The following is a 27,518-nucleotide window of genomic DNA, read 5'->3' on the forward strand; positions in this document are numbered from 1 at the left end:
GAACAAAATGCTGCTTTCACTGAGCAGGAGCAGGGAAAACAAGGTACAAACTAAAGCACAGGATCACATCACTTTTTATAGCACAAAAGCACCACAAGTATTCCCAGACTCACTCACCAAACCAGCAGTAAGTGAAGGAGCAGATTGTCCTAGAGACTGATTTCTCATGCGGACCAGGTTGGAGGTATCTCCAGGAGGCTGCCATATCGTCTGGCCCACTCCACTGTGGACACTATTTGATAAGGGAAGTAGCTGTTTTCCTTTAAAAATAAAATCAAAATACCATCAGCTTGTTTTTAAACAAGTCTGCAAGTTCAAAGTACAAAGCTGAGAACAAATACTGCATGTGAAGTAAAAGCATTTAATAAAAAAAGCCATTTCAAGATTTTGGTAGGTTAGAACTTGTAAGAGCACCCTACCAGTAAATTCATTATGTTTGATAACTAAGAATTTTCAAAAAATCTACTTTAAATTATGAGATAACGGGAAAAACCAAAAACCTTGCAAAACCAGACTATCACTTTATAACTGTCCATACTCCACACATCTTAAAAAAGAAACAATATTGGCTGCCTTAAAAGGAGGCAAAATCTCTTTAGTATCATTTTAAAAATTCTTAGGAAAATTCATTCCTAATTGTAAAATACTGTCTCCTCTAAATAGCTTAGTCATCTACACATCCCCACCTTCTCCTGCCACAAGGACATTCAGCACTACATTTCATGCAGCTTTAACATAACATAGTGTATGTTTAAATATTGTCTTGCTTTGAACCATGGATGGATGTTTTTTTGCTCAATATGTATTTTCTAGCCAATGCAAAACTCCTTTTTGAAAAATGTCAAGCAGTAAATATCCGCAATGAGAAAGAAGCAAAGTCAAAGTAGGTCATATTTTGACTCCATGGAGCTTGACAGCTTCCTTTTATGTACAATGTCATTCACAAAGAAAAAAGAGAAGAAAGCTATTTCTGTGGTTAAAAACTCGTAAGTGAAGAAGTCTGTGAATCTGGGTTCAGTTATTAGCTTCCAGATGACCTACTCTGTAAGTTTGGTCAGTCAAGCCCTGTACTTCAATTTCACCATTGCAAAATCAGAGTGGATAATACCTCTTTTCCTTAAAATTAGGACTGTGGGACTAAATAACACACCCCTTCCAAGCATAGTAAAGATTCTTGCATTCAATGGATTATTACATGCTCAGGAATCACAGGGGGACTGAGACATTTATTGCAGTACGTAGCAGGAAGTCTACACCATTAATCACATCTATGCCATAGAAAAAGACTTGTTCTCTCAGAGGCAGAAAGCTATTTACAAATTCAACTTCACCTGAGAACTAATGTGAATTATTACATTCATTCCATAAAAGCAGCTGCAGTCTTTGGAAGACTGTCACATAATGTGACCAGCCATGATGCTGGGGGAGGGCAGGGAGTGGAAGTGGTGTCTTTTTTTTTCTTTTTTTTTAACTTGGTTACATTAATTTTCTGTGACAGTTACGAGCAATGGGCCAGGTACACACCAACAGAATGAGTCAAAGTGTATGAGAGATGAGCAGGCTCAACTTACTCTAGCAAACAGAGACACAACATATTAATACCCTCTTCCCAGTCCCACTAAAGCTGCTTACAGCTGTGGACATGATTTTCATGGCTTGATCATTTTCAAGATAATGCATAAATACAATAACTCATTTTAGGTCTGCAGAGACCTAAAACTACAGAAATGTACATGGCCATATTTATGTATGTATTTACCCACGCTCGAGAGCAAGAATAACTTCATTTAAGTCTCTATAAGATATAGTTATCAATATCTCCTTTTAGTTCCACAAAACCTGAATCCAGAAGGGCAGAATTCCATCAGGAGTCAAATCTCAGCCAACCAGTTTGTATGCACAGTCACCTACGCTCTTCAAACTTACTTAGTTCTGTTGCAAAAATTAGGTGGAATCATTTTAAGGACAGAACTTTAGGCTAAAGCCTTTCCCTGTCATGCCTCAAGTTCTACACACATTCCAAACACCCACGCTGAAAATATACATCTAAACATGTACATTTTCTTTATCCAGTTGGGTCAGACTGATCTTGTTGGGGCTCTTTACCCTTTCCTAAATCAGGCATAGTAGATTGAAAAGTCATTAAGATGAATCAACAGGTTCTGGAGAATATAGAATTCTCTGTTCTGAAATTACAATCTCCAAACAGAAAATTATTCTTTAAAGAGAACAGACCTTCCCTTTTCCCTGCTTCTTCCTATTTATTTTGCTTTCTTTTACTCAAGGGAAAAAAAAGCTACAGTACAAACTTAGGCCATCCCAGTCAGTCACCAGCTGTGCAGTTCATAAACTTCTGTTCTCCTCTAGTGATTAACCTGCCTTGGGGAACAAACTTACATGCATACAAAACACTATGAATGTTTCCATTTTTCAGAAACTATTCACTTACTACAAATAAAACACTAAGCCAAGGCCAAGCCAAAATAAAACATACATACTTTACTGCTTATTTAATTCTATTACACCTAACACTTCAAACATGAAAATATTTATCTTTCTCTGATAAAACATGAGGGACTGGGACTGGATGTATTTTCGCAATCATGTAAATTAAGCCCATGCTGATGCCAAAAAGGTGGTTTCACCTTCTTCCTCTTTCCCTCCCACCTGAGAATTTTGAACTCTTCTAGTTCTTGCACTAACATGCAAATAGGCAAACAGCCTAATTTGGGAGGAAATGGGCTGCAACTCAACTCTACAGAATAACAGTGGCATTCAGGCATATCAGCTCTTTCATTCTAGACTGATCATGCAGCTCTCTGTGCTCTATTGCAGCACCACAGACTTTGATATCAGCTTTGAACAGTTGTGAAACCATCCCCTAGCCCACTAGCAAAGTCTTTGAAAAAAAAGAAAACTACTGAACTTGGTTCAATTTTGGCTAATTACTTGCCTATGCTCGCTCCATGGTTCTACAGCTGACAAACTGAATTCTATTACAGGGTTGAATATTGTTTTCACAAGAAAAAACAAATTTTACACAAACTCAAAAAACCATCAAGTTAGTAAGCAAGATTTTTACTTTGAATCACAATTGCCTACAGCTCTTTTGAAGACAAAAAGAAACTAAACAGGAATTCAAACATGATATAAAAAGTCAGCTTCCCAGTAAGAAACAATAGGGCAAAGTGGGCAAGCTTACATTCAGTGATGATGTTGGAAGGGGGAAGAATGCATCAATGTGCCACCTAAAGTTCCACCATTCCATTTTTTTAACTTTACATATTAAATCTTAGCTTCTAACTTTCCATTCTGGACAACATACAAAATTCCCCTCTTAATCCAGGCTTTTTCACTCTTTTCTACTAATATCTCTTTTTGCACCTTTCTCTTACATAACATTTTGCATGCCCTGCCAACAAGAAGTCACCTTACCAGTGACTTACCAGTGTTTTTTATAACAACTGTTATGCCAACAATGCTGCATCTTTAATACTCCTGAAGTGTCATATTATCTTTACAAAATGGCATACCTGACAAAGAACTTGCCAAGCTACCTCTTCGTAGCTTGCAGTCATCTTGACTTAGCTGACGGTGGAGCTTGGTTTTCCCAGCAGATGAAAAGATGTCAGGATTGCTGAGTTTCCTGCAACGCAGTGGAGTGGACTCCGTTATCATCTCCTGGAGAAAGAAAAACAAGTGGAAGTTTGTTAATGACAGCCAAGTATCCTCGTCTGAAACACGCAATCTCCAAAGCATAAAGGAGACCGCTCAAAAAACCGCAAAGAAACAGCCCCCACCACCCACCCCACTTCCCCCACAAAAAAAGAACCAAAACAACACCACTTAACGTTGTAGATCCCCCTCTTTGGTGCCCCATAGCTGCACAGAAAGCACATCACAAGGTCCCAGTCAACTATGGTCCTTGAACACCACTGCTGTACGAAATACCATTAATAATAGTCAGAAAAATGCAAATATGCTACAGCAGCTTTTTTCTCTTACAGTATGTAGGAGAAAAGGGTACTGAAAAAACAGGCTCAGCTTTGATTAAAGCTATTTCCTGCTAAAGCACAAGTACTTTCTCCAGTCTTCTTCAATCTTTATTCCATCCAGTCTGTGAGTAATATACCTATAAAGAAACTGTTGCAATGTCTATTGCAACCCAAAACTCCTATTATAAGTTACAGCTCTACAAAGACCATATGCACAACTAAATAATAATTAGGATAACAATCAGCCTTTGTGTCATGTCTTTGTTATTACTACAAACAAAATTAGACATGTATGTCAGAAACACTCCCACACATGTGAATTCCTTTCACAGCATACAGCAAAATTTCAGTCAAAATAGCATAGGCAGAGCAGTGTCAAGCACAGCCACAGTGCTTTCCTCGTGCTTTTCATTGTTCTGGAGGTGTCAAACTCTCATTCCACACCCAAAGAAGAACAATGAGCTTTGCTATCAGACACAGATTTGAAGACGTGACACTTTCCATTATAGCCCATAGAGATGAACTGCTCAAGTTCTCCCTTCTCTGCAGTGTGAAACATTCCACTTGTTTTAATGGACTCCTCCATTTGATTTCAAATGCCTCTCAAGTGCCTGTACAGCACTTCAAGCCATGCTTATCCTCATAAAAATCTCATCTGAGGCAGAAAATAAGCTTTCCCTGCATGATACATTACCACACAATTTAACATAGTTTTGAATTATGTTTCAATCAAAAACTAGTTTACTAGTTATGGTTTTTAATTAAAATTTGCAGATTCTAGTCAAAATCTATTTCTAAAGTCATTAATTCAAATCTATTCAGTCTACAGTGTTATGCCTCAAACTGTCAAATCCAGACCAGGACTACACACTTTAAAAACCTCAAGGGGAAAGGAGGGGAGGGGAAGGAGATGAATAAAGTGGTTTTACACAGGAAAAAAAACTGATTTGGGATTTGAAATAGAATTCTCATTTAGCTCTGAGTCACTCATTCTCAACCTTTCTTAGACCCCATCTCCTTCTAATCATGAAATGTTTTGGCACCTCATAATACTGAAGAACTTTGTTATTGTTTGAGGGACAGCAATGCTTTGCTCCACATCAGCTTCAGCAGTGCACCTTTCCCAGGCTGCTCTGGATACATTTTCTTCTCTGGTTCTGGTCAGACTTTCAGTCGCCAGTGTCTAAACCAGATCACGAGAGACACCTGGGTACCAGAGCAGGTCAGTTCACTTGCCCAGTTTACCACACAGCTGCAAACAGTTGTGTTGGTGCAAGAGTGGGGAGAGGATCAAAAACAAATGACCTGGGGTAGAGAAAACTGCTCGAGCTGAAAAACTCTTTTAACCTTATGGTTCCTCATACACATCTTTGAGCAAAGAGCATCACATTTTCATTTGTCTCTGACCTTCCCCACAAAGGTACTTTATTTCCAGCAGCCTACACTTCTGCTTTTCTGTCATTTGGAGAGCTGAAAAGGCACCTACCTGTCTTTCTCTTTGTACTTGGGAGTAAGCTAAATAATATTAAATTGCAGCATTAGCAGTCCCCCAGCACAGGGGACTCTAAAAGCTGCAGAGGCCAATGGCAGAGAGTCTTTGCTGCTTCTGTTCAGGATGGCAGAACATGGTTACATCCGTGTATATGACTGTAAGTAGACACACAGAAACATGCACACACTTTTATTAAGGCTTGTCCTAAATACCTATAATGTCTGAAATCTGGCACATTTACCACCCGTGACAGTCTGAAATTACCACACCTCAAAAAAAGAAAAGAACTCACGAACATGGGCACTCCAGGTTACAAACAGATGACTTAAGAACCTCATCCAGCCTACCCTCTCACACTCCTTTATGTTTCAATTCCAAATGTTCCCAGCATCCTTCAGTATGCAGCTACTTCCCTGAAACTAGTCATGTGTTGAAAGGCCCCGTGCACATCATCAGCAGTTAAAATTACAATGTCAAAGACTAACTTGAAGGGAAGTGTTCTGACTGGGACTTCTTTGTTCAAAGTTTTGGGGGTGTTTGTTGGTGTTTTGGAGGTTTCATTTGTTTTGCTGTTTTGGTTTTTCCCCTGCAGGTGTATATTCACTTCCCCTTCAACACACACACAAACACACACAAATACACCTCTCAGCAGTCCTTCTCAGTGAACTGCAACCAAATAAGAACATTCATTCACTTGACACCAGGTAAAGAAAGGCAAGTCAGAAACAAAAGTACTCTAAGTCATGTTACAAGCAATTTCTGTATTTCACACCTCTCTTTCTCCACACAATATATAAATATTCACATACCCCTACCAGGCAAAGAATCTGCCCACTTCCCTACCCCTCCCCTTTTCCCTCTATGCACAGTCTCCTTTTATTGGCAAAAATAATTACAAATCCTTAATGTGTCTTCTTGAGTTACAGTACACAAGTCTTGTAGATCTGATAATATCTAAATCAAAAGTTCTCCAGATGAAGGGCAAACCTACTCCTACCACAGTATCTGATCTGCTACAACACCTGCCTACACACACCTTTGAGGTCAGCCCAATGGCATAAGCTACTTCTCAAAAAGCCATTCCATATGACAGCTGTCCCCAGGTTCAGCTTTCCACCAGGACTTCTACCACAGAGATAAGAAAGGAATAGTAGAAAGGTAAAAACAGCTTCCCACACACTCCAAAGAATCCAAGCTGTCTTCTAGACAAGATAGATTTGGTACATATTACATATAGAAAAATCTTCATGAGCCCTTTTTTTGTTAAGCACATTAAACACTTGGGCAATATTCAGAAGACTATATAGGTGTTAAATGTCTGGAAGAAAGGGTCTCCAATCACATTCTGCAGGTTTATATACTGTTTAACTTTTAAAACAGGTATTAAAAGAGTAAAAGAAAAAAAAAGTGACTGTTCTGAGACAGCCTGCTATGTTTTAAAAAATGCTAAGTGCAACACAGCCAGTTTAAAATTTCATTTTCTAAAAGCTGTGCCCATATTGTGTCAGCAAACAATGAAGAGGGAAAGTTTTAGCTTGACAACAATAGAGCTGTCTTTCATAAGACGGCAATTTACTTCACTCATCCATCAAAACCCTGCTTTGATACTGCAGATCACAGATGAACTGAATGGAAATAGCAGTAGATTACATTACCACTCTTAAACAAGGAAGGAAAAAAACCTAGAGGAAGAGATCTTTCCCTGTCCTTGCCCCAAAGCAATGCATACAAAGAACACAAAAATCTTACACAACATTCCAAATTAATGAATAAAGAAACTTTTTGCAGCAATAGAGCAAAATTTTGCTTACATGCTTTCAAACTACTAAATTAATCTATCAGAGCAAGTGGTTGAAGAATATATTACATAGAACAAACTGCCATAATTTCAAGGACTCCGCTTCCACTTTTCAAAAGAAAAAATTTTTACAACTCTAGAGATGAAAGCATTAGTAAGCACTTAACACTTTGCTCACACCGTGTGAAAAGAACTGTGAGCCTCTCTCCATTCATTTCTTTTCAAATGTGATAAAGAACTTAATTTACTTTGGGCTTGTGGCTTTTGCCACAAGCTAAAAATCAGGTTCAAACAGCCAGCTGATTCCTGCAAAGCTTAGGGCTCAAGATGAAAGCGTCACATAATCTTGATTTGCTAGGCAAAGATTATTGATGTCAGTCCCTACAAAAGTACACAAAAGTTTGCTCACGTAACTTGAAATAGCAGGATATGAAGAAGAATGGCCAAAGCTTTTCTTGACTATCAAGAGGCTCTGCATTTCGCAGCTCAGTCACTTACCACACTTGCACAGAAAAAGCATTAAAACAGTTCTGATACTGGAATAACACACAAGTCAGTTCCTCTTGCCTGAAATCTCACATCAGGGTTATCACACTCAGCTAGATTGTGACGGGAGCTGCAGATAAAAGACAAGAAGCTAAATGCGCTTCTCAATTTGCCTGATCACACTAATATCCCCTGTTAAAATCGTGATCTGGTGATTTCAGAATACAGCTACAAGGAACCTTCTCAGTCATCCTCTCCATTCCATTGCACAGGAAAAGTTCCAAGCAATTAAAGCAGGAAATAAAAAAACAAGCACATAAACCACTGCAAGGATTTTCAGCTCTTTTGTTTCCCCATTGTTCATGTAATAGTGCTGCAAGAGAGCAGCACAGCACAGGTCTTTAATCTACAAAAGGCAGGTGAATACTGCAAATGTGGATTCATGTTTTCCTTGGACAGCCAGGTGAAGCATCACACAGTCAATGAGACTGACACATCAGCATCAGACCAAAGCTGGGATAAAACTTCTTAAGCCCTGTTTTTATGGCCTACATTTAGGATGTAACAGATCATGCAAAGGACACTTCCCTACATGTAACTGTGTTATAAAATCAAACACAAACTGCCTCACAATCTCTACAACAAGCAAAAGCACTCAGTTGTGACTGACAAACATTCAAGTCTGCAGGTCAAAACATGCTAAACTGTTAGCTGGGGGTGGGGAATCTACACAAAAGTTTTCTATGAACAGGAAATCCATTAATAAGAAAAATGAGAAACCTTTTTTATGAAGCCTAATGAGCATAACAACCTTAGGTCATCTGGAAGTGAATCCTAGCAAACTGTTGGAAGGAAGAATGAAAATTTAATTACAATAAACTGGCCAAGAATTCACTGTTATTAGCCCGTCCTATATCTTATTGGAAGATAACCAATGAGCAATGTAGCTTGAGGGTAACTTGATACTTTCTGAATTTTTTGAAAGCACCAAAAATAGTCAACATTGAAAGCTGCACTTTCTATTTTTTAGCACAGCACTGTTTGTCCTTTAAAAGATAAAAGCCTGTTGTGTCAGGGCTGTGTGCATATCTGAGAAGCATTCTTTTTCTTCTCAGCCTTTCCTCATCACTTTATATAATCTGTGTGCATACCCTTAATGAAAGATAAATGTGATCCTGTCATTAGGCCTGCTCTAATATACTCTAAAATACACTGAAAATTAAAGCCTAGAGAACAGATCACAAACCAAATATCTATGTATATAAGTAGCAATTAGTGCAATGGAATCATAGTATTTATGCTTTAGTATTTAGCACTGAAATTTGCCTTAACTTTCTAGTCTGGACATTACACATTGGGAGGAGAGGGCCAGCAGTTTACCAGGAAGCTGGGGTGAGCCCACACGTGACCAAAATTGTAGGCTAAATAAGAATTTGCAACTAAATCTCTTTTTAACTGTGTGTGCTTAACTCATGTACTTGCCAGCAGCACCCTGAAAAATGTCAGAGACAGCAGAATCAAGGAAAATTATAGTAAATCAACACAGCCTCTTAGGAGCTATAATATATTGGTCTACGACATCAACAACAGAGAAAAGCTTTACAGAATGCATTACATCATATAAAAGTGTCAGCATTTTAAAGATGGGAGAGAGTCCTTCACTGTTTTTCTCTGTAGTAGATTTATTTAAAGAACTTTGCAATAAATTCCAACATTTCTACAACAATAAATACATAAACTTAATTTAGTGTCAATATTAAGTTTTCAAAATGACTGCAAAGCCAAGTGTTATTTGCCACAGTGACGTTTTCAACACATCATGCACACATTTACCATTCTGAATACCTACAGCTTCCTCTGTACACTCATCTGCAGTTAAAACACAGATGACAGAAAAGTTACAAACTCAAAACTTTCTATATTAAAAAAAAAAATTCCACAGTTAAAGCCAAACAAACAAGAAAAAAAAGGAATGTTCCCTGAAAGACCCAGTATCAGAAGCCTATACTACCAGATACACTCTCCTTATCTTCTTCTTCCAATGAGATTTTTTTTCTTGTTAACTCTTCAGGAAACAACTACAGGGCATGTTTGATTAGAACTAACAAATTAGAAGATTTAATGTTTCATCAGGAAAGTTAGTACTGTTAACTTTGTTGTGAAGTGTCCCAGCTGCAGGATCACATGAAAAAGCTTGTTAAAAAGAAAAGGTAAATATTTACAACTATGTACATTATTAGCCCCATTCGGAGGACCACTGAGATGCAGAAACATTTTATTCCTAATGGAACCACAGTCTAGAAGAGAAGGTAATTGATGATTAAATTGTATCAGCTTGAATGTTTGGTCCTTACATGAAAACACAAATGGCTTAAACAAAGTATTCAATCCTACTTCAAGATCTCCCCAACAGCGAAAAGGGAAGAGTAATTCTTGAACTCAGCTTGTAAATGCCTAAAGCCAAATGAATTTCATCAAGGGAAGAAGAAGAAACAGAGCCTCCAAAGTGTGTATCAGACTTCACAGAGGCTCAAAGAAACCACTATCAATCTATCAAGACTCCAAACCCCACACCAGGCTCAGTAGCTACACTGACAACAAAACCAGTCTGAACAAAGACACTGAGCATTAAGGCCACATCATTCCTTTATCATTGCTCTTCTAGCATGAGTATTGCAAACCTTAGAAGGTTGCATTGAGCAGGGAAATTAACTCCTGGCCAGATAAAACAAAACAACTCTATAATTCATCATCCTTACTCATATGCTGTCAGGATTAAAAGAAAAAGGACCCCCAAAAAGGGATTTGTAATAAAATTTTATTTTATAAGACATCAAAACACCTTCTCTCTGAAGATTTTCTTTCAACAGACTCATATGATGTGCCAAGCATGTGATGTGTCCCAACATCACTGACGAGGATTACTGCAAGTTCTCTTGAGCATCCTGTGTGTTATCAAATACTCATTCATCTTCTTTATTCTTGTCTATTAGGTTTTACATGGTTAAATAGAGGTGAATATTTAGATTTGCTAAAGACCATAACACACAGCATTAGCAAACAAAACTTTCCTTGCTTGTCAGCTCCTTACAGATTTATTCAGATATTTATTACAAAGAAAACACTGAACTGAACACCTCAATACAACTACGCTGTGAGACAGACTAAAAGGGGAACTGCTCCTGGAACCAGGCAAGCAGCAGAAACAGCTGCATTTTAATCTGTGCAGGCAAAGAAACCTATGATTTCATATTGGCTACAAAAAGGAGACTTACCAGAGCATTCCACAGGGCACCTTGATTCCCTGCAACACTGATGCTCACTTAGGAACTTTCAGATCTCCAACTATATTGGTTTTTGTGCACATTACATTGTCTCACTGTCTCATTCACAGGGAAAGAATGAACCAACATAAAATACCTAATACCTGAGTAAATTCTGTTGAATGCCCATTAAAATGTTACAATCTAATTAATTTTCATTTGGAATGTAAATTCCCTGGGTTTTTAGGGACAGAGATGAACAAAACCTAGTGATAAGTTTTAACTTCATTCAACTTACAGAAACAAACAATTGCTTCATAGCAATAGAACCAGGAAGAAAGTTTCATCTGATTTTATACATTTCAGACAGGAACCTCCAGGCTGCATTGGAAAAACTGAGATGTTATCTGTATTAATATTTGATTCTTGACCCAAAACAATATAGACTTTTCTATGTCTAAGGTACAAATAAAATAAATTTTAAATCAAAATACTAGCTGAAAATACAAAGTTTGACAAGCAAACAAAAACAGTGTATTAAAATGTGTGTACTGTATAAAAATTACTTATCTACTAATAATGCAGAGTTCTAATCTTGTTTTGCAAAAAGCAGTTTCCAAAGAAAAATGTTTGAAGTACAATCTCAAATAAAATATCTGTTGGTCCATATGAGACATTGCCCGTAAAAAACTGTCCCAAGACTAAGGAGGCCAGAGGAATAGCCCAACTGCTATTCCAAGGTTTGTTTCAAATGAAGCTGCCTACAAAGAAAATTGAAAGTAACTCATAAACTGAACTTTGGTGGAGAATCACTCAGGTGAGCTCAAGGGACTTTTCTAATCAGACATTCAGTGGCTACTTACAGATGTGTAATACAATTTTAAGACTTGAGAATAACTGTTAAAGCTCACTTGAATAGCAAATATTGCAGAAAGAAAAGTATGAAACCAGAAAACACAACAGGAATCTGCTTTAGCAACACTAATATTTTTGCCCAGGATTCTTTTATGCATCACAGATATGACCTGAATAGTAGTAGTAGTGAAACCATCTGTAGTTAGACAGAGGTTTCTGGCAAAATAAAATGTAACAAAAACCAGTGGACTGCTGAGAGTTAGAACAGTATCTGTTCATATACATGACAAAGAGAGACCAAGATGCAATTTAATCTGGTATTATTATCACTGAGGAGGATCTCTATTTGCAGTATGAAAAAAAAAAAAATTTTTTGTGAAAGTTCCAACCCTTTGGCATCAATATTTTTGTTTCCATGAACCATCTTCAACCTTCTCACTTCCTACCGCAAATGAGATAAGCAGATCGATTCAGAGCCAAAAATAAGAAGCACTTGTGTGAAGTTCTCCTGAGAACAAATTTTCCCTGAGATTCAACACCAGATCTGCATATATAGAAGAGGGAAAAAAATTACTATTTTATTATAAAACTGTAAATACAATTACCAGTGGCTTCAGACTTGAATGAAATTAAGTCAACCCTTGGACACACAATAAATGCTTAGTCCTTAGCTTCTCTTAATAGAAGTCCCATTAAATAGCAGTCAAAGATAAACTAATTCACAATTCTTATCAATGTCTGCACAAAGAAATGGAGACTCTATAATCTGCACAAAAGCTTCTCCTCACCAAGCAGTGTAATACAGTTCCATCACAAAGGAACAAAAGCCGAAATTTTTTCAAGGACAAGACGTATTTCTTCCCTTCTGCCTGAGAACAGGAACAATGCCCAAGTGTTAGGTTTATGAACACCACCGTGCCTTGAGCTCTAACAAAGACTGGAGTCAGCAGACACTTCTGCTAAAGTGCCTGCTAAACTGGCAAAACAACCCTGTAAACAGAATCTCCTCTGTCCTAAAAACAGGGATTAATGTAAATGTCAAAGAATATACAAATAACTAAATGAATGAATAATTTAACTTTCAGGGTCGTATTTTTGTCACCTTCATACTGCACAGGTCCAAATTAAGTCAATTAATAAAAACATAGTTGCTACTAATATGTCACTGCATCCATCTATGCTTGGATGCTTAAACATCTAAATGCCTTCCGTCACTGCAGTAACCATACAACTCATTTATAAGCTTTTCTCTAAAACAGTGATTTTAATTTATTCATTCGGTCTTTGATCTTCTGGGGCTGTTCAGAACACTTGACATCAGTTCTGACTACTTCATTTCCTTCTAAGTGTCTTTTCTCAAGTTCCATATTAAAATGTTATTTTTATGATAATAAAATGCTTGTAAATACACTAAGTATCGAATGGTGTGATTTTAGCAACTAATAAACCTGGTTTAATTACTAGGCATTCCATTTTTGAGATGACATTTCCTTGCTCTGGGGCATTATAAAAGCTCCTTTACAATAAAACTGGAGTAAGATACAGTCATAAGAAGAGCTGCTGCTACTCCTCAGTGAACAGAGGACATGCAACTACCAGATTAACAGAAAAAACATCAAAGAAACATTGCTAGACATGAAATTATTTCACTGTCTATGGGTGCATTTTTTCCAAGTAGCACCCCACGTTGACATTACACACTCTTGTCCAGTTTTGTCTTTCTTAGAGTTTAACACTTTGCTTGCATTAGCGAAGTTGGATTCTCTGAAAGCTGCGTAGAAGACAAAGGTAGTTTTGCCATTTGTGTACTTGCTTTGTAAGAACAAACTGTTTTTTAAGAAAGAGTGCATGGAAAAGCAATTTGATCATTCTGAGCTGTATGCCCTTGAATGCAAAGAGAGCAAATCTCTAGTTTAGCACCTGGGATATCTGGAAATCATAGAATCATATATTGGTTTGGATTAGAAGACTTTCAAAGATCATCCAGTTCCAACCCCCTTCCCATGGGCAAGGACACCTTTCACTAGATCAAGCTGTTTGAAATCCCCTCCAACCTGACCTTGAACCCTTCCAGGGAGGGGGCATCTACCACCTCTTAGCAACCTATTCCAGTGTGTCACCACACTCTTTGTAAAAAATTTCTTTCTTAGATCTAACCTAAATCAACTCTCCTTCAGTTTTAAATCGTTACCCCTTGTCCTATCCCAACAGGCCCCACTAAAAGAACTCCACATGCACAGGGAGACAGCATTCCTAGAAACATGGAACCATGCTAAAACCATTTGCAGAGTCTAACTCAGGTGTTTGTGCAGTCCTTCTGCATATGTAAGACCCTGAGTGGGATGAAAACAACCTGCAGAGGTAGCAGCACCAAGGGCCCATTATACATAGTACCAAAAAGGCATATTAGAAAACTAATAGAAAACTAGGTTTTTAAAATCATTATTATTGAGCTCAAAGCATGACAGCTGTATTTTTAAAGGATAAAAGGAAAACAGGCTTGAGCATCAATTAATCAGTCTGACAAATATTGCATTTCATAGAAGTCTTCAAGCTTCCTGAAATGCAGCTGTAATGTTTCCTCAAGTTTTCACCTCATGGAATGAATTCCCCTCACTCCTTGGTGGATGTATCTTTTCCACTTAGTTTTTGTTTGTTTGGATTAACAAAACACTACAAAGTGTCTCAAGTTTAGGTCTAACTGCACACATAATTTAGTCTTTAGCAAAACTGCCTTCAGTATGCTGCAGGCCAGCATTTGTTTACCGCTGTAACCTTTCTGTACTGTCTCTTCCACCCTGGAAGACAATCTGCTCTGAGAACTCTTCCATCAAATCCCATAGGGGAAATTCAACAGGGGTGGCAGGACCTACACAATCTATTACTGGTTTTTAATTCTGTTGTGCTGGCAGCTAACACATCCAAGTGATAAACACACACAGTGTATATTGGGCTAATTTCCACAAGACAGCTCAGAGTCACTGCAGGAAGTTAGGACTAGATGAATGAGCCCCATAGAAGCAAAAACTTCACTGGAAATCTGTCTGAATGGATTGCTGGGTGTTTGGACAATGAGCAGATACTGGAAGGTGCATTCCAGAAGTGTACTGAAAATCAGTTTTTTATTATAACTCTTGTTAAGTATTTTTACCATTAGCTGAATTAGCTGGTATGTCAAATACCTACAAGAGTTTCAGAACACAGCATGACTCAGTAAATGTCAAGACAAAAATTATCCAAGTATCAATCAATTAACTAATTAACTTATTTTGGCTACAAATAGCTGAGAATGTTTATGGCAGATTACTTGTCACACCATATAACAAAAAACATTAGAGAAAATCTTCCTATACAGACAGCTCATGAGGACATTTGTGGACTGAAACTGAATCAGAAATTACATTTCAAAAATTCTTACACTCCCCACAGTCCAACCTCAACAGTTGAAGCCATCTGCATCTGGAAATTTAAACACATACATGGAATGTTTTGAATTGCTGTCTTGCTTTTACATTCATAAAAATCCAGACCAACTAAAAGGGTTTAGAATGTGTTTTATTGGTAGAAGTGTTTACTATATGTATAACAAAAAGTGAAAATATTTACAATGCAACTCCAAGAGCAAAGACAGTATTTTTTTCCTGGAAAGAAACACAGCATCATCCTATTTTCCATGTACATAATGGACTCCATTAACACTAGAGCAATTGCAAATAGCAAAAAAATTATAAGCTAGACAGCTAGACTTCCAAATTATTGCTAGGCTGTCAATCTTGAACCCTCTTCCCTCACTGCACTGTAATGTGCATTTATAACAGAACATTTGAAAATAACTTCTGACAGATTACTAGATTTAGGGTTCGTGAGACCTAAGCTGTAAGTTAAATAAAAACCTCACAGAAAACACAGCTTAGAGGAAGAGCAAATTAAAAAGTTCTAAATCTGGTTTCAAAGGTAGTTTTTTTGAGTGTCCATGGACTCGGTTTCTTACTTCAAAGAGCAGCATTTTCACCAGGCTTCAAACAGTACTACATCACTACAAAAATACACTAACCACAGCACATCATTATTTGATGTGGAAATGAAATCACTGAGACTCTGTATGACCTGTTCATTTATCTATTGTGGTTCTTGAGGAACCAAGTCTTACTGGGTGATAAAGGATTTTGGTTTAGTCTCAAATAGCTCACCAGCCTGGTGGTCTTCACTGCTTCATTAGCTTCAGCTACTCAGCTTCCATGAATAGGAATTAAATAAGACTTTAAAAAAACTTTTATTTCACATCTACAATAATACACTGCATTTCTTATAAGCACTAAAGCTATGTTGGCTTATGGCAGGCAGCATGGGCAATAAAAAATATGTATCAGAGAAAAATAAAGAATTGCCCTTTCTAGAGACTCTCAAGAACTACCTTGACAAGCAGGACAACATTCACACTCTGTGCTGCAAGAAGGCAGATGAGCTTGCTCAAGAAGTCAACTACTAGGTGTAAAGTACCCATTCCTCCAACACAAGACATTTGGATATATTGCTTGGTTTCCGAAAGCATCCAGTCAGGAATATATCCAAAATCTTTGAGTGTTTTGCAGCTGCCTAATCCCAGCCTTGGACAGCACCCCACTGATATCCTCAAGTGCTCTGTAACAAACAGTAAGTAGCAGCAGCTTTCCCCTTAAGGCTAATAATTATTCTAAAGACAAGCAGTGCCACACCAAACCCAGGCACTTCTGATAGAAGAATTCTCCTGGCTCCTTCACTTCTATTCCACTTTTGGACAAGAAATGCATTGTACTGTATCTCTCCACTGCCTGCTTAGCTATTGTAATATGCAAGATATGAAATTAATGTGGCTAATACAATATTTGCTCTTACTCTTCACTTGTGACAGGAAATCGAAGTCCCACATGGGCGAGCTGAATCATCTAAGCTGCTGATGCAATGCCTACCTAGTTATTGATTTACACAAAAGAGATTTGCCCATTAATACTCAACTCTGAGAGAAGTGACAATTCTCTTTTCTCAGGCTAGAGAAGTGCCATCAACCCTCTGGTGCCATTCTGCTCTTACCTAACAAGCCCATTGCAGAATCTGTCACTTGACTCCACATCCCTTTTGTCTGCATCTGGACTTATCTTTTGGCTCAATTCTATTATTATCTAATAAGCACATTACAGAATTGATCCCCTGATTCTATTCCACTTTGCCTGCTTTTAGATGACTCTTTCCCTCAGTCACTTTTTCAGCGCCCCATACTTTTAAACATTAGCATGAACACACAAGTGAACTCAGAGGAACAGGTCACCAGGAGCTGCCATCTCTGTTCGATGAGGACACAGAAAGGCAAAACCATGGCTGATGAACAAGTCAGGCACAAGTAGCTTCTGGCTACTTCTGATCAAGAATCAGTTTATGGTAGGCAGTGAGACACACCTATGGGGCACTGACAGGTTTGTTCTTTCTGGTTTCTTTTCCTGCCTCCTCAGAAAAAGGACAGAGAAGAAAACAAAGAGAACCATGCATGCTATAAGAGAACAGCTGATTCCTCCACAGCTACACCGTGGTTTCTTCATTACCTTTATTTCTCCATAGAGAAGGGAATAAACTTCAGAAAATAAAGTCTGAGGATAAGTAAGAATGCCTGCCAGCCAACCATGCACTCTGGTTAACCATATTAGAAGCTCCATAGACTAGAATTGTGCATATTTTTATTAGAAAAGAGCACTTATTTTTTGCTTTCTTCCTGTCATAAAAAAGACAGCTAAACAGCAACAAAGGAAGATGAGAAAAGGAAGTCTGAGGTCCGCAAATAGTAACTGAGTTTTTAATGGCAAGTTACAACCACAGGTTGTAATTTAGGAGTCTTTACCAATGTCCTCCTTAGGAACTTTCTTTAGCTCCCTTGAAAAAAGAGGCACAAGTCAGAACTATCCTAAAATCAACCCTAAACAACAATGTCACAGAACAGGTGGCAATAAGCATTTAAGTAAACAGATGATTCCTGATCTTCTAGAAGTTAGCAGCACTCCATCTCTCCTTTGATAAGAAGGGGCAATGATGTTTACGGAACATACTTGTTTATGATTAACCTATATTTGCTTTTATGGAATATGTAATGTGAATAGTAAAAACTACACTTGACTGCAAATGCAATCTGCATTGCTAGCAATAAGTCCATTTGATTTGGTTTAAATAAACTTCCATCTTCTTAAGTTGCATCCCAGCTTGTAGGTTTTGACATGAAGTTATAAAAAACAGCTTTGAGTGTTGTGAGCTGTTACTCACAGGGCCCATGGCTGGGGGAGCTGCAACAGATCTGTAGAGAAAACCGAGAAGCAAAGTGCCAATCGAACTCCAAAAGCTTTATTCTTCACTTGTCAATCAAAAGGGAAGACTCATGGTAGAAATAACCAAAGGACATCAAACTGTTCTGCAGTCTACATAGAGGGCTCATCACAACAAGGATACTGCCTTTACTAGCACTGATGTCACCTAGAGGGAAAAGAAAAGAAAAAACTTATTATATTTGAAGCACAGAAGTTCTAATTAGGAAAAAAGAAAGATCTCTTCAGTTTCCAGGCTTGCCACGCAGCAAGGAAAGCATGGTAACAGCTTCTCTGCAGCTGTGGAGACAAAATAAATCTGAGTAGCACTCTGGGGTTTGGCCAGTTTTTCCCTGCTGGTCACTGAGTGCTTTCCAAAAAAGAACAGGGTGAGAAGTCAGTGGAAAAGATCCTTTGCTATTCCTTCCAAGAAAAAAAAAGAAGCAAAATATAATGACAACATGAAAGGAGTAATAAGCTTTCTAGCCTACCGTTTATAAGTAGTCTTGGACCAATTTGCATGATTTTACTCATAGATGGAGGAGAAATATCCACATATGCATAACGTTACAAAACCCTCTCTCATATGACACACCCAACTGTGGCAATGCAATCCCCGAAATTGTAAAAAGACAAGTATCAAACACAGTGAAGGAGGAAGCTTGTCTGTGATCACACTATTCCAGGCTGCTGCCAGAATATTACCTGGGTTTGGCACACACTCCAAGAACAATCAAGAGGGAAAAGCACAGAGTTCTAGAAGCAAAAGAACTCAGTGTCTTCTGTTCCAACCAAAGCTCAATTTTACATTTCAAGTACTTCTACATGGAAAAGAGATCAGATAGTAGAGAATTTTTACTGCCTGTGCTAGCACAGGCATATTCCACAGCTGAAAGTTGGCCATTAGACAAAACAACCGTTGAAATAAGATGTCATTTGGTTTTCTAACAGCAGGAATAATTAAACATTGGCTGAGTTTTAAGAAGAGGGGACAAACACACCATGATCTAATGCTAAGATAAGATCAATTTCTCAGAGCGATGTTTTAATTTATCTTCCAGGAAAGCTCCAAAGACGGCCCATGTGGGGCAATCACACTGGATAACCTCAGTATTCCATTTTGGCTTGGGACATAAAAGATCTACAAGGTTTCAAAGACAGGTGGAGAAAAAGGAGTATTTTTGTTACTCTCAGAAAGCTTGTAGCACTACAGTTCAAGAGACAGTCATTGTTAAATGAATTGATTGTAAGTCAGCTTATTCAAAGATCATGAAATAGTTTTTTTCAAGCAGAAATTACTAAATGTACTGGCTGAGGAACACACAGGATCTTCAGGTAGGTAAAAATTTACAGCTGGAGGTAGCCCACTGCACTGATTGCCCTATAGAAGGGGCTCTCCAACACAAAACTAAGTTGGACTAAGGAGGTTCTTGGCCTATCTCTGCATTATGTTTGCAGTTTTCCTGCTGGCATCAGCTGAACATTTCCTATACAACAAACAGACACAGCAGGGGAGCCTTCAGGTTTACAAACATTTCAGTCCAGCTCTTCATGAGCAGCAGCTGAATTTAACTTTATACACAACAAATGGTCCATCTACCCCAAAATCCTGCCTCTACAACTTGCAGTCCCCTCAACCAGCCCCTTAGACTCCTTGTTGAGATTCTGCTACTGTTTCCCCCTCCATCTCTCATTAATTAACAAAGCCACAAAGTCGTGGAATCTACTGATAAATCCTTCCCTGGGCACCCACAGCAAGAGAGGGAAGCTAGTCAGAATTGATGGGGTCTGCTTCTGTTCCCTCACCTTGTCACATCTCCAAGCAAGCACCCCTGGGTAGCACTCACTAGTTCCCTGCATGCCTTTAGAGCAGAAAATGTCATTCAGTGATGCTCAGTATTCTCTATTTTTACTCTCTGACTCTCAACCTCCATCCCACTAGACCTGCCACAATACTTCAGTTTTTCTCACATCTGTTTATTGTCCCTCTGCTTTCAGAGGAAGATAGCATTTAGATTTGTTAGGGACACATTAACACCCACTCCTCATGGAAAAAAAATAACAAAGACATTCCACCCGGACAAGTGAAAGGAAGCATAATGCATTTGCCCCACTCCAATGTTCTCCTAGATCATAGCTGATTTCAGTTGTTTTCCTCAGGTGGATCCAGTCTACCTATTAAATAATCTTTACTCCTGATTTCCTCCTTTGCATCTATTACATCCCTTGAGGGAAAAAAAATAGAAAATACACGTATTACCTTTAGCATGAAGATTCACCTCTTGTAAAGCCTGAGTCATCACTTGATACCAGAGGATACAGTGAGTTGCTGTTTGCTACCTACCCTCTGCAGACCAACCACGGTCTTGTACAATTCCATCATAAACCTTTACAGCCATCTCTTCTAGAAAATGAAGAATCCTTTCTATGAGGACTTTGTCTTCTACCTGAAGTAGAAAATGCTAATAAAAGCAGCTCTGACAAATACTGGTTATCATCCATGTGAAATCTTTCATTACAAATATCATAGCATTTAAAACTAATTATGTCAGCATGATATGGAAACAGATAGTGCTTGAAAAATGCCTCTGGATGAGGGTGACAGTCATTCATAAGCAACAATCACTTTCACCTCAACTTCCCATTTTTCTCCTTCAGTGCAGTCAGCAAACATACAATGATTAAGCTAATCCTTTATGGAAATCCAAGTGGGCTGTGTTTGACAAAGACGCCCTCACTCAATGAAACTAAACTGTCACAGGGTAAGAAAGACAATTTAGTCATGAATTAATGATGGGTGAACAGGAAATAAGTTGGAGGAATTGGCCTTTTTCCCAAAAAAAGAAGGATCACCAGTGGAGTCTCGCAAGGATCTCTTCTGGGATTAACACCTTCCATACTTTAAAGCAAAATCTAGCAAAGAAGTTTGACACTTATGTGACAGTTTGCTGACAATGCTTAAAGTTATTCAAGGTTGCAAAAGCAATGGCCAGACATCTGAAGAAGACTTTAATGATACTGTTTAAGTGGGCTGTAAAACAGCAGGTAAATGTAAAGTGATGCACAGTATTAAAAAAAACCACAATATGTACACAATGACAAATTCTGAACTAGTTATTACTGCTTAAAAGAGTGACTAGAGTTATCAAAGTTCCACAGAAGTGCCTACTCAATTCTTAAAGATTGTCAAGAAAAAGCAGGCAGAAGATTAAAGAATGAAACCGAATATGCCATGTAAGTTTACTGGGTGGCATATGCTGAAATACTGTAGCTGCTCCTGGTTATTGTAACCCAACACCATTCCTTGGATTCCTGCACCACTGTCTCCAACCAGGAACACACCTGCAAGAGGTGCAAAGAAGACAGCAAGGACAATGAAAGGGGTAGTCACTTCTTTCTGAAATGGCTCCGGAAAAGTCACAATCAAGGGATGGTAAATAAAAGAAAAAGTCATCAACCCGTAAGTCACACAGAATAACATGGGTTCTCTTTTTCACTGCCTCTTCCAATACAAGAAGTAACAAGCAAGGCATGAAACCAAGCAGGCAGAAAGTTTAAAAGCAAACAAAAATAAGTGGGTTTTTCCACACAAAATGTGTTTAAGCCCTACGACTCAGCCACAGGATGTTGTGGATGCTACAAGCATACATGACTTCAAACACTGATTGGACAAATTCATAGAAGAAAAAACCCACTGGGGGCTCTAAAAACAAATATCACCTCTAGTTCCGGAAACCTATGAGCCACAAATTACTGGAGGCTGGGAGAGGCATTTCCTCAATATACACTATACTCTTCTCCAAGCATCTGTTCTTGGCAGCTCGGAGAGGCAGGATACTGGGCGAGAGGGATCTTTAATGTGACCAAGTACAGTCATTCTCACATTCTTGCGTAACTCACGAGAAAGTGCAAACATTAATCGTATGCACGTCGGAACTATAAGCACTGCAAAGGACCAGATTTTCAAAGGCCTTCAGGTCAGTACAGTGATTAACTGCTGCAGTCACAGTTTGATAAGGACTTCTTTCAACACTAGAGCAGCTTAGCCTCTCCCAACCACAGACTCGTGCAAATGTATGGCAAACAAAGAGATCTGAATTCAATCCAGAACGGTTCGCTGCAGCTGTGCACACTGTTGCACTGGCACTGCTGAGGGCATGTTACAGGCTTGGAAACAACAGGGCTACATAAATCAGAAGTGGCCCCAAAGGAAATACTTCTCAAGCTACAAGCTGGATCAGTGAAAATGGAGTATCTCTGTCTTCTGGATCTCAGAAGGCCTTTTTTACCACACACACACACACTACCAACTACCGACATTTAAATAAACACTGGATTATTGATATTAAAGACAGAAATGCTGTTTGTTACATTTGTCCAACAAATTCATTTCTCTGCAGTTGTTTACCACACTTACAAAACCTTACATGAAAGACACAAGGGGAGAGGGGGTGAGAGGTTCTCCTTAAAAGTTTGGGGAGTATCTCACACATGGTTGAGCAGAAGCTTTCTTAACTTTAGCTGAAAAACTCCTCCTCCATCCACCAAATACCTGTCAGCACACAAAGATCTGCTCTTACAAGTCACATCAGGTCCCAGTCAGAGCACCCAAGTCAAACACAAATTGGCACTATCTCCCATTAAAAAGCCTTGCGCATCTCAAAAACTGACAGTTCTGAATTTGCAGCCTTCCCTGGTTTGCAGCATTGGGGTTGTTTTGATGAAGCTTCCCAAGTGTTCAATACATTATTCAATACATGGCATGTTCTGTGTGCACGATTTGTAAGTTTCATTCACACTACCAAGAATGGAAATAATTTCCTTCAATTTCCATGTCAATGTCATAAACAGTACATCAAAACAGTACAACAAACACCTTGCTATTGCATTTGGTTGCTCTACAAATTTGTCCACTTAATGGACAGCTGGGAAGATACTGGGTGACCTCTTCTGATTTTAGATTTTTTTTTCCTGAATAAAGATTGTAGCATACCTTAATGGTTTCAGGAAAGAATAAACATCAAAAGCAGTAGCCCCTCTTAAATACCTGGCTTAATAAAGCACTAGAGAATAAAATAATAGACCTCTCCTCTTCAAGGGCCCAGTCTGATAAAGCTGTATTCAAGAGGTATCCACTAGTCCAAGCCAAAATCTAAAGCTCCTATAATTGAAGGCAATATAATACAGCTTTTCTAGGAAAAAACACCCAAGAAATTATTTTAAAAATAGCATAAACCTGTGCATCTGCAACAATGATGTAAACTTAAAACACCTTTTCAAAAAAAAACCCAGTTTTTCTCTTTGCTCCAAAAAATGGCAAAACAGAGCAATGAATTACTGCATCCCGGGAGTCTTCATACTTATGGTATTTTCTCCTTTTCTTCCAACAAACAAAAAAATAGCATTAGTTGTCACCTACATTTTTCAACTGCAAACTACCATCTCCCATTTTTATCTCTTGTAAAATTAAGACTATCAAACCAAAGTGCTGATGATCCTGAACTTTGGTTTAGGATCTCTTTGGTCTCTCATCCTTGTAATCCTAAGCACCAATCAGTAGATCCTATTTTTGTGGGTATGAAAGACATGAAAGTGGACATACTGAACTTACACACTCTCACATGTAACAAGCCTGTGCATTTTCAAGTCTCTGCAAAGGTACGGTATGTTTCCTAAATAAACCACCTCTGGAATTAAGACCCAAAAATGCTGGAAAATGCATCATAGTTATCATCACGATTAGGAGCGACCTAAGGAGGGTTACTAGAAAGATGCATTCTGTGATTAGTAACACCAGCCAGCACACAGCACACACCCGATTTCACCGCATCCTCCCTCGCCTTCCCCGGCACGCGGGCAGACTCCCGGCACGGCGGCTCCCGCACCACTCACTCACGCCACGCCGTCAGCACCGACACGGACACGCCACCGCTCCCACCCTTCCTTCTTCTGGGGGCACCTACCTGCGGGAGCGCACGGAGCGTGCGAGGATGCTCGGAGGCTGCCGCCGCACCGAGCGCCGCCGCTCCCGCCCCGCGCCCCCCTCCCCGCGCCCCCCGGCCGCTCTCCCTCGCCGGAGCGCCGCGGTCCCGGCCCGGGGCGGGCGCGGACCGGCTCCGCCACGCGGAGCGCGTCTCCATAACAACGGCGACCCCCGCCCCGCGCCCCGGCTTTACCCGCTCCGGCGCCCCCGCGACCCGGGCGTCCTCCGGCTCCTTCCTGCCGCCGCCCCCCAGCAGGGCGGCTCTGCGCTCCGCCGCGCTGCCGGACACCGCCCGCCCGGGCTCCCTCCGCGCCGGCGGCGGCGGCGGCGCCGCTTTGTCCCCCCGAGAGCGGCCCTTCCTCATCGCGGCGGCTTCTCCTCCTCCTCCTCCTCCTCAGCGGCGGCACGGCCGGGGCCCCATGGCGGGCGGGGCGGGCGGCGGTCACGGAGCGCCGGGGCGGTGGGGCGGCCGCGGGCACCTGCGCGCGGGGCGCGCGGGCGCGGACATGCCGCGCGCTCCCGCTCCCGCCGCCTGTCAGCGAGCGCGGCCGCCGCGGCGCCGCCCCCGCCTCCCGCCCCGCGTGCCGCTCGCTCTCGCGAGAGCAGCAGGCTCGCGGCGGGGAGGAGGAGCGAGAGTTGAGGCTTGAGGGCGGGCGGGTGGCGGAGTCTGGGGAGATTCTGCGGCCGGGCTGCAGGTAGGGCTGTCCCGGCCAGCGGTGGCCCTTCCGGGGAGAACAGCCTCTGCGTCCGTGCCAGGACTCCCTCTTAGGAGGAGGCTGGGAGGTGGGAGCTCAGGATGCGCTATGCGGGAATGTCACGCGGGCGTGAGGGCAGCCTTTGTGTCCCACAGAATCAGACTCCCTCCCTGGCGATATTTCAGAGCCGTCTGGATGCAGTGCTGTGCCTCGTGGTCTGGGGCGACCCTGCCTGAGCAGGGAGGTTGGAGCAGATGACCCACTGTGGTCCCTTCCAGCCTGACTCATTCTGTGGTTCACAGAATCGCAGAGTCACGGCACGGTTCAGACTGGAAGGGACCACAGTGGTCATCTGCTCCAACCTCCCTGCTCAGGCAGGGTCGCCCCAGACCACGAGGCACAGCACTGCATCCAGACGGCTCTGAAATATCGCCAGGGAGGGAGACTCCACAATCTTTCTGGGCAATCTATACAAGCGTGTGGTCACCTACAGAGTAAATTTCTTCCTCCTATTCAGGTAGAACTTTCTGTGCGTCATCGTGTCCCTATCATCGTGATCTGCAATCAGCTCAGATGTCCAGCAGAATCCAGCTTCCCTGTCAATAAACTCTTTAATCGTTCCCGAAAATCTCGGGTGAGTGCAGGACCTTCCCAGTGGTGTTACACGTAGACGGTCACATTGGGAAAATGCCGCAGCGTTCCTCCAGCAGGACACAGTGGGACCCAAGCCCCAGGCCTGCAGTGCCTGAGTGAGCGGAACATCTCTGGGCATCCCTCATCCCTCCACAGGAACTCTGAGCTGCAGGAGAATGCTCACCAGCTGTGCCTCTCCACTTCTTATGTTGTGGATTAAGATGTAGTTCACCATCTTCTCAGTCGAAAAAACAAACCTTCAGAGATTCATTTCCTCAAGGAGTAATAAGAGAATATCGTCATCTTGTGTTTCATCTCAATAATTCACACCCTCTCGGCGTTTTTCTCTTCGCAAATTATTTCTTGAGGGCTTAAGTTACCAGTTTTGCATTTATTTTTCACAAAAGCAACTTCAAAGTTCTGGGGTTTTTTCTTCACTATTACATAGTCAGGAATCTTGCTGCTACTGCAGAAAAAATAAGTCATTTTCCCTTTATACCAAGCTGAAAAGGCTCATACATCTTCAACCAGGAAATCTAATTGTATAAATTTTTTATTCATTTTGTACAAAGACAACATTTTGTACTTCCCAATGATTTATTGAGGTAGAAGAGTAGGAGCATTTTTAAGTAATTATTAATGCTTAAATGCTTGCTGAAAACAATTTCAGGGTGCTGGATTAGTCACAGAGGCCTTTTTCCATCATAATTGTATATGATCAGAATGGACAACCATATGGAACTTCCCAGCTGGGAATCCTGCTCTAACTAAATGTAAATAATGTAAATTTATGGAATCTTGGCGTCCTTGTTAATGTGAGTCTATTAGGATGGCACAGTGCCTCATCATAATTTGGCTGGATCTTTGCCCTGTTGCAGCATAGATGCCAATTAGTTATTTGTTGGTTATGGCCAGTGGGACACCTTGCTCTGGCTCACACCTGTTCGCTTCCTGTGCCAGAAAGGAATTCATGCATACAGGAAGAAAAGTCACAATGAGCATGTGGATAACGTTACCTCTCTAACATATTAAACAAATAAACATGTTAGAAACAAATCTTCAGTTGTTCGTTTTAGACAGAATTGCAAATAATTGCCTTCTGGTTCTGTATTTTAATACAAAAAATTAAAAATATCTTTCATCTCTCCAAATCAAAAAGCCATTTGGCAGTTAATAGGACATTTTATTTGTGAATATATTGTGTTTGGTTTGCTTCTGGCTTATTTCCTTCTGCTTAATCCCTGGTTAGTATTTTGGACTCAAAATGTCTTTCCAATATTTTTGAAACAAAAGAACAGTAAGGTTTCATATTAACAGAATAGGAAAAATACTCCTCATTTTACTGGTTCTCCCATATTTTTTCCATTTAAACATGTCACTGAATATGACCTGAATCTGCAGACCAGTCTGGGTGACCTGATTTTTCTTTTCCATATGAGCTAGTTTTCTGAATTTTTTTTTTTCCCCCCAGCTTTAAATAAAAGTGAACGTATCATGAGAGGCTTGGCAGGGAAAAGGGGTACAGATGAATGAGGCAGAGCGTGGTATGGTGCCACATCTATGCTCATGATGTTTGTCTCCAGAAATCTTCGGTCACATCAAAAAAAGAAGATTCATCAATAAATGCTTTTAAAGGGGATGATTCTTACATTATCTACACTGACTAACACAGAGCAGGGCACTATAGACAATCTGTGTAGCTCATGTGCTGATACTCAGCTTAATGCAGTTTCTCTTTGTAGTTCCAGCTATTTCCTTTCCCTGGATCCCACCTTGCATTTTTTCCATATAAAAAAGGTCTCAGCATGTGCTTCTGATTCAGAAGGTAGCTGGAATGATACTATCAGGAAAAGTTCTCTTCTATTCTTCTCTAGCTGGTTTAAAGGGACTTTGGTAAGGCAGAACACAGTCTACTCGAACTCAGTCCATAATGTTTTCTGGGATGACAAATTCCTCTGCAACATTTTTATGACTGCTTAGCACACAGCTACAGCA

At 40.1% G+C, this 27,518-nt stretch overlaps 1 protein-coding gene and 1 long non-coding RNA gene across 5 annotated transcripts in view; one reads left to right on the forward strand and one right to left on the reverse strand.

Annotated features, from left to right (window-relative positions):
• MAST2 (microtubule associated serine/threonine kinase 2) overlaps window positions 1-24,604 on the reverse strand; it is a 188,659-nt gene extending 164,055 nt beyond the window's left edge. For 2 of the 4 annotated variants that reach the window (XM_039555708.1, XM_039555707.1), the window contains exons 1-3: window positions 24,389-24,603; window positions 3,534-3,681; window positions 118-260 (exon numbers count right to left, since the gene is read on the reverse strand). In XM_039555708.1, coding sequence (XP_039411642.1) covers window positions 118-260; window positions 3,534-3,681; window positions 24,389-24,559 — 462 coding nt within the window. In that variant the 5' untranslated portion in view covers window positions 24,560-24,603. Of the gene's footprint in view, window positions 1-117; window positions 261-3,533; window positions 3,682-24,388 lie in introns of all 4 variants that reach the window. The other 2 variants (XM_039555709.1, XM_039555706.1) reach the window with 2 other exon arrangements.
• Window positions 24,605-24,824: 220 nt separating this feature from the next.
• Window positions 24,825-26,579, forward strand: LOC120410382. Its single transcript, XR_005602497.1, has 2 exons — window positions 24,825-24,890; window positions 25,408-26,579. It is a non-coding gene; the product is annotated as an uncharacterized LOC120410382 (long non-coding RNA).
• The last annotated feature ends 939 nt before the right edge of the window (window positions 26,580-27,518 follow it).

This window comes from Corvus cornix, chromosome 8, assembly GCF_000738735.6.
Source record: "Corvus cornix cornix isolate S_Up_H32 chromosome 8, ASM73873v5, whole genome shotgun sequence".
Taxonomy (NCBI): domain Eukaryota; kingdom Metazoa; phylum Chordata; class Aves; order Passeriformes; family Corvidae; genus Corvus; species Corvus cornix.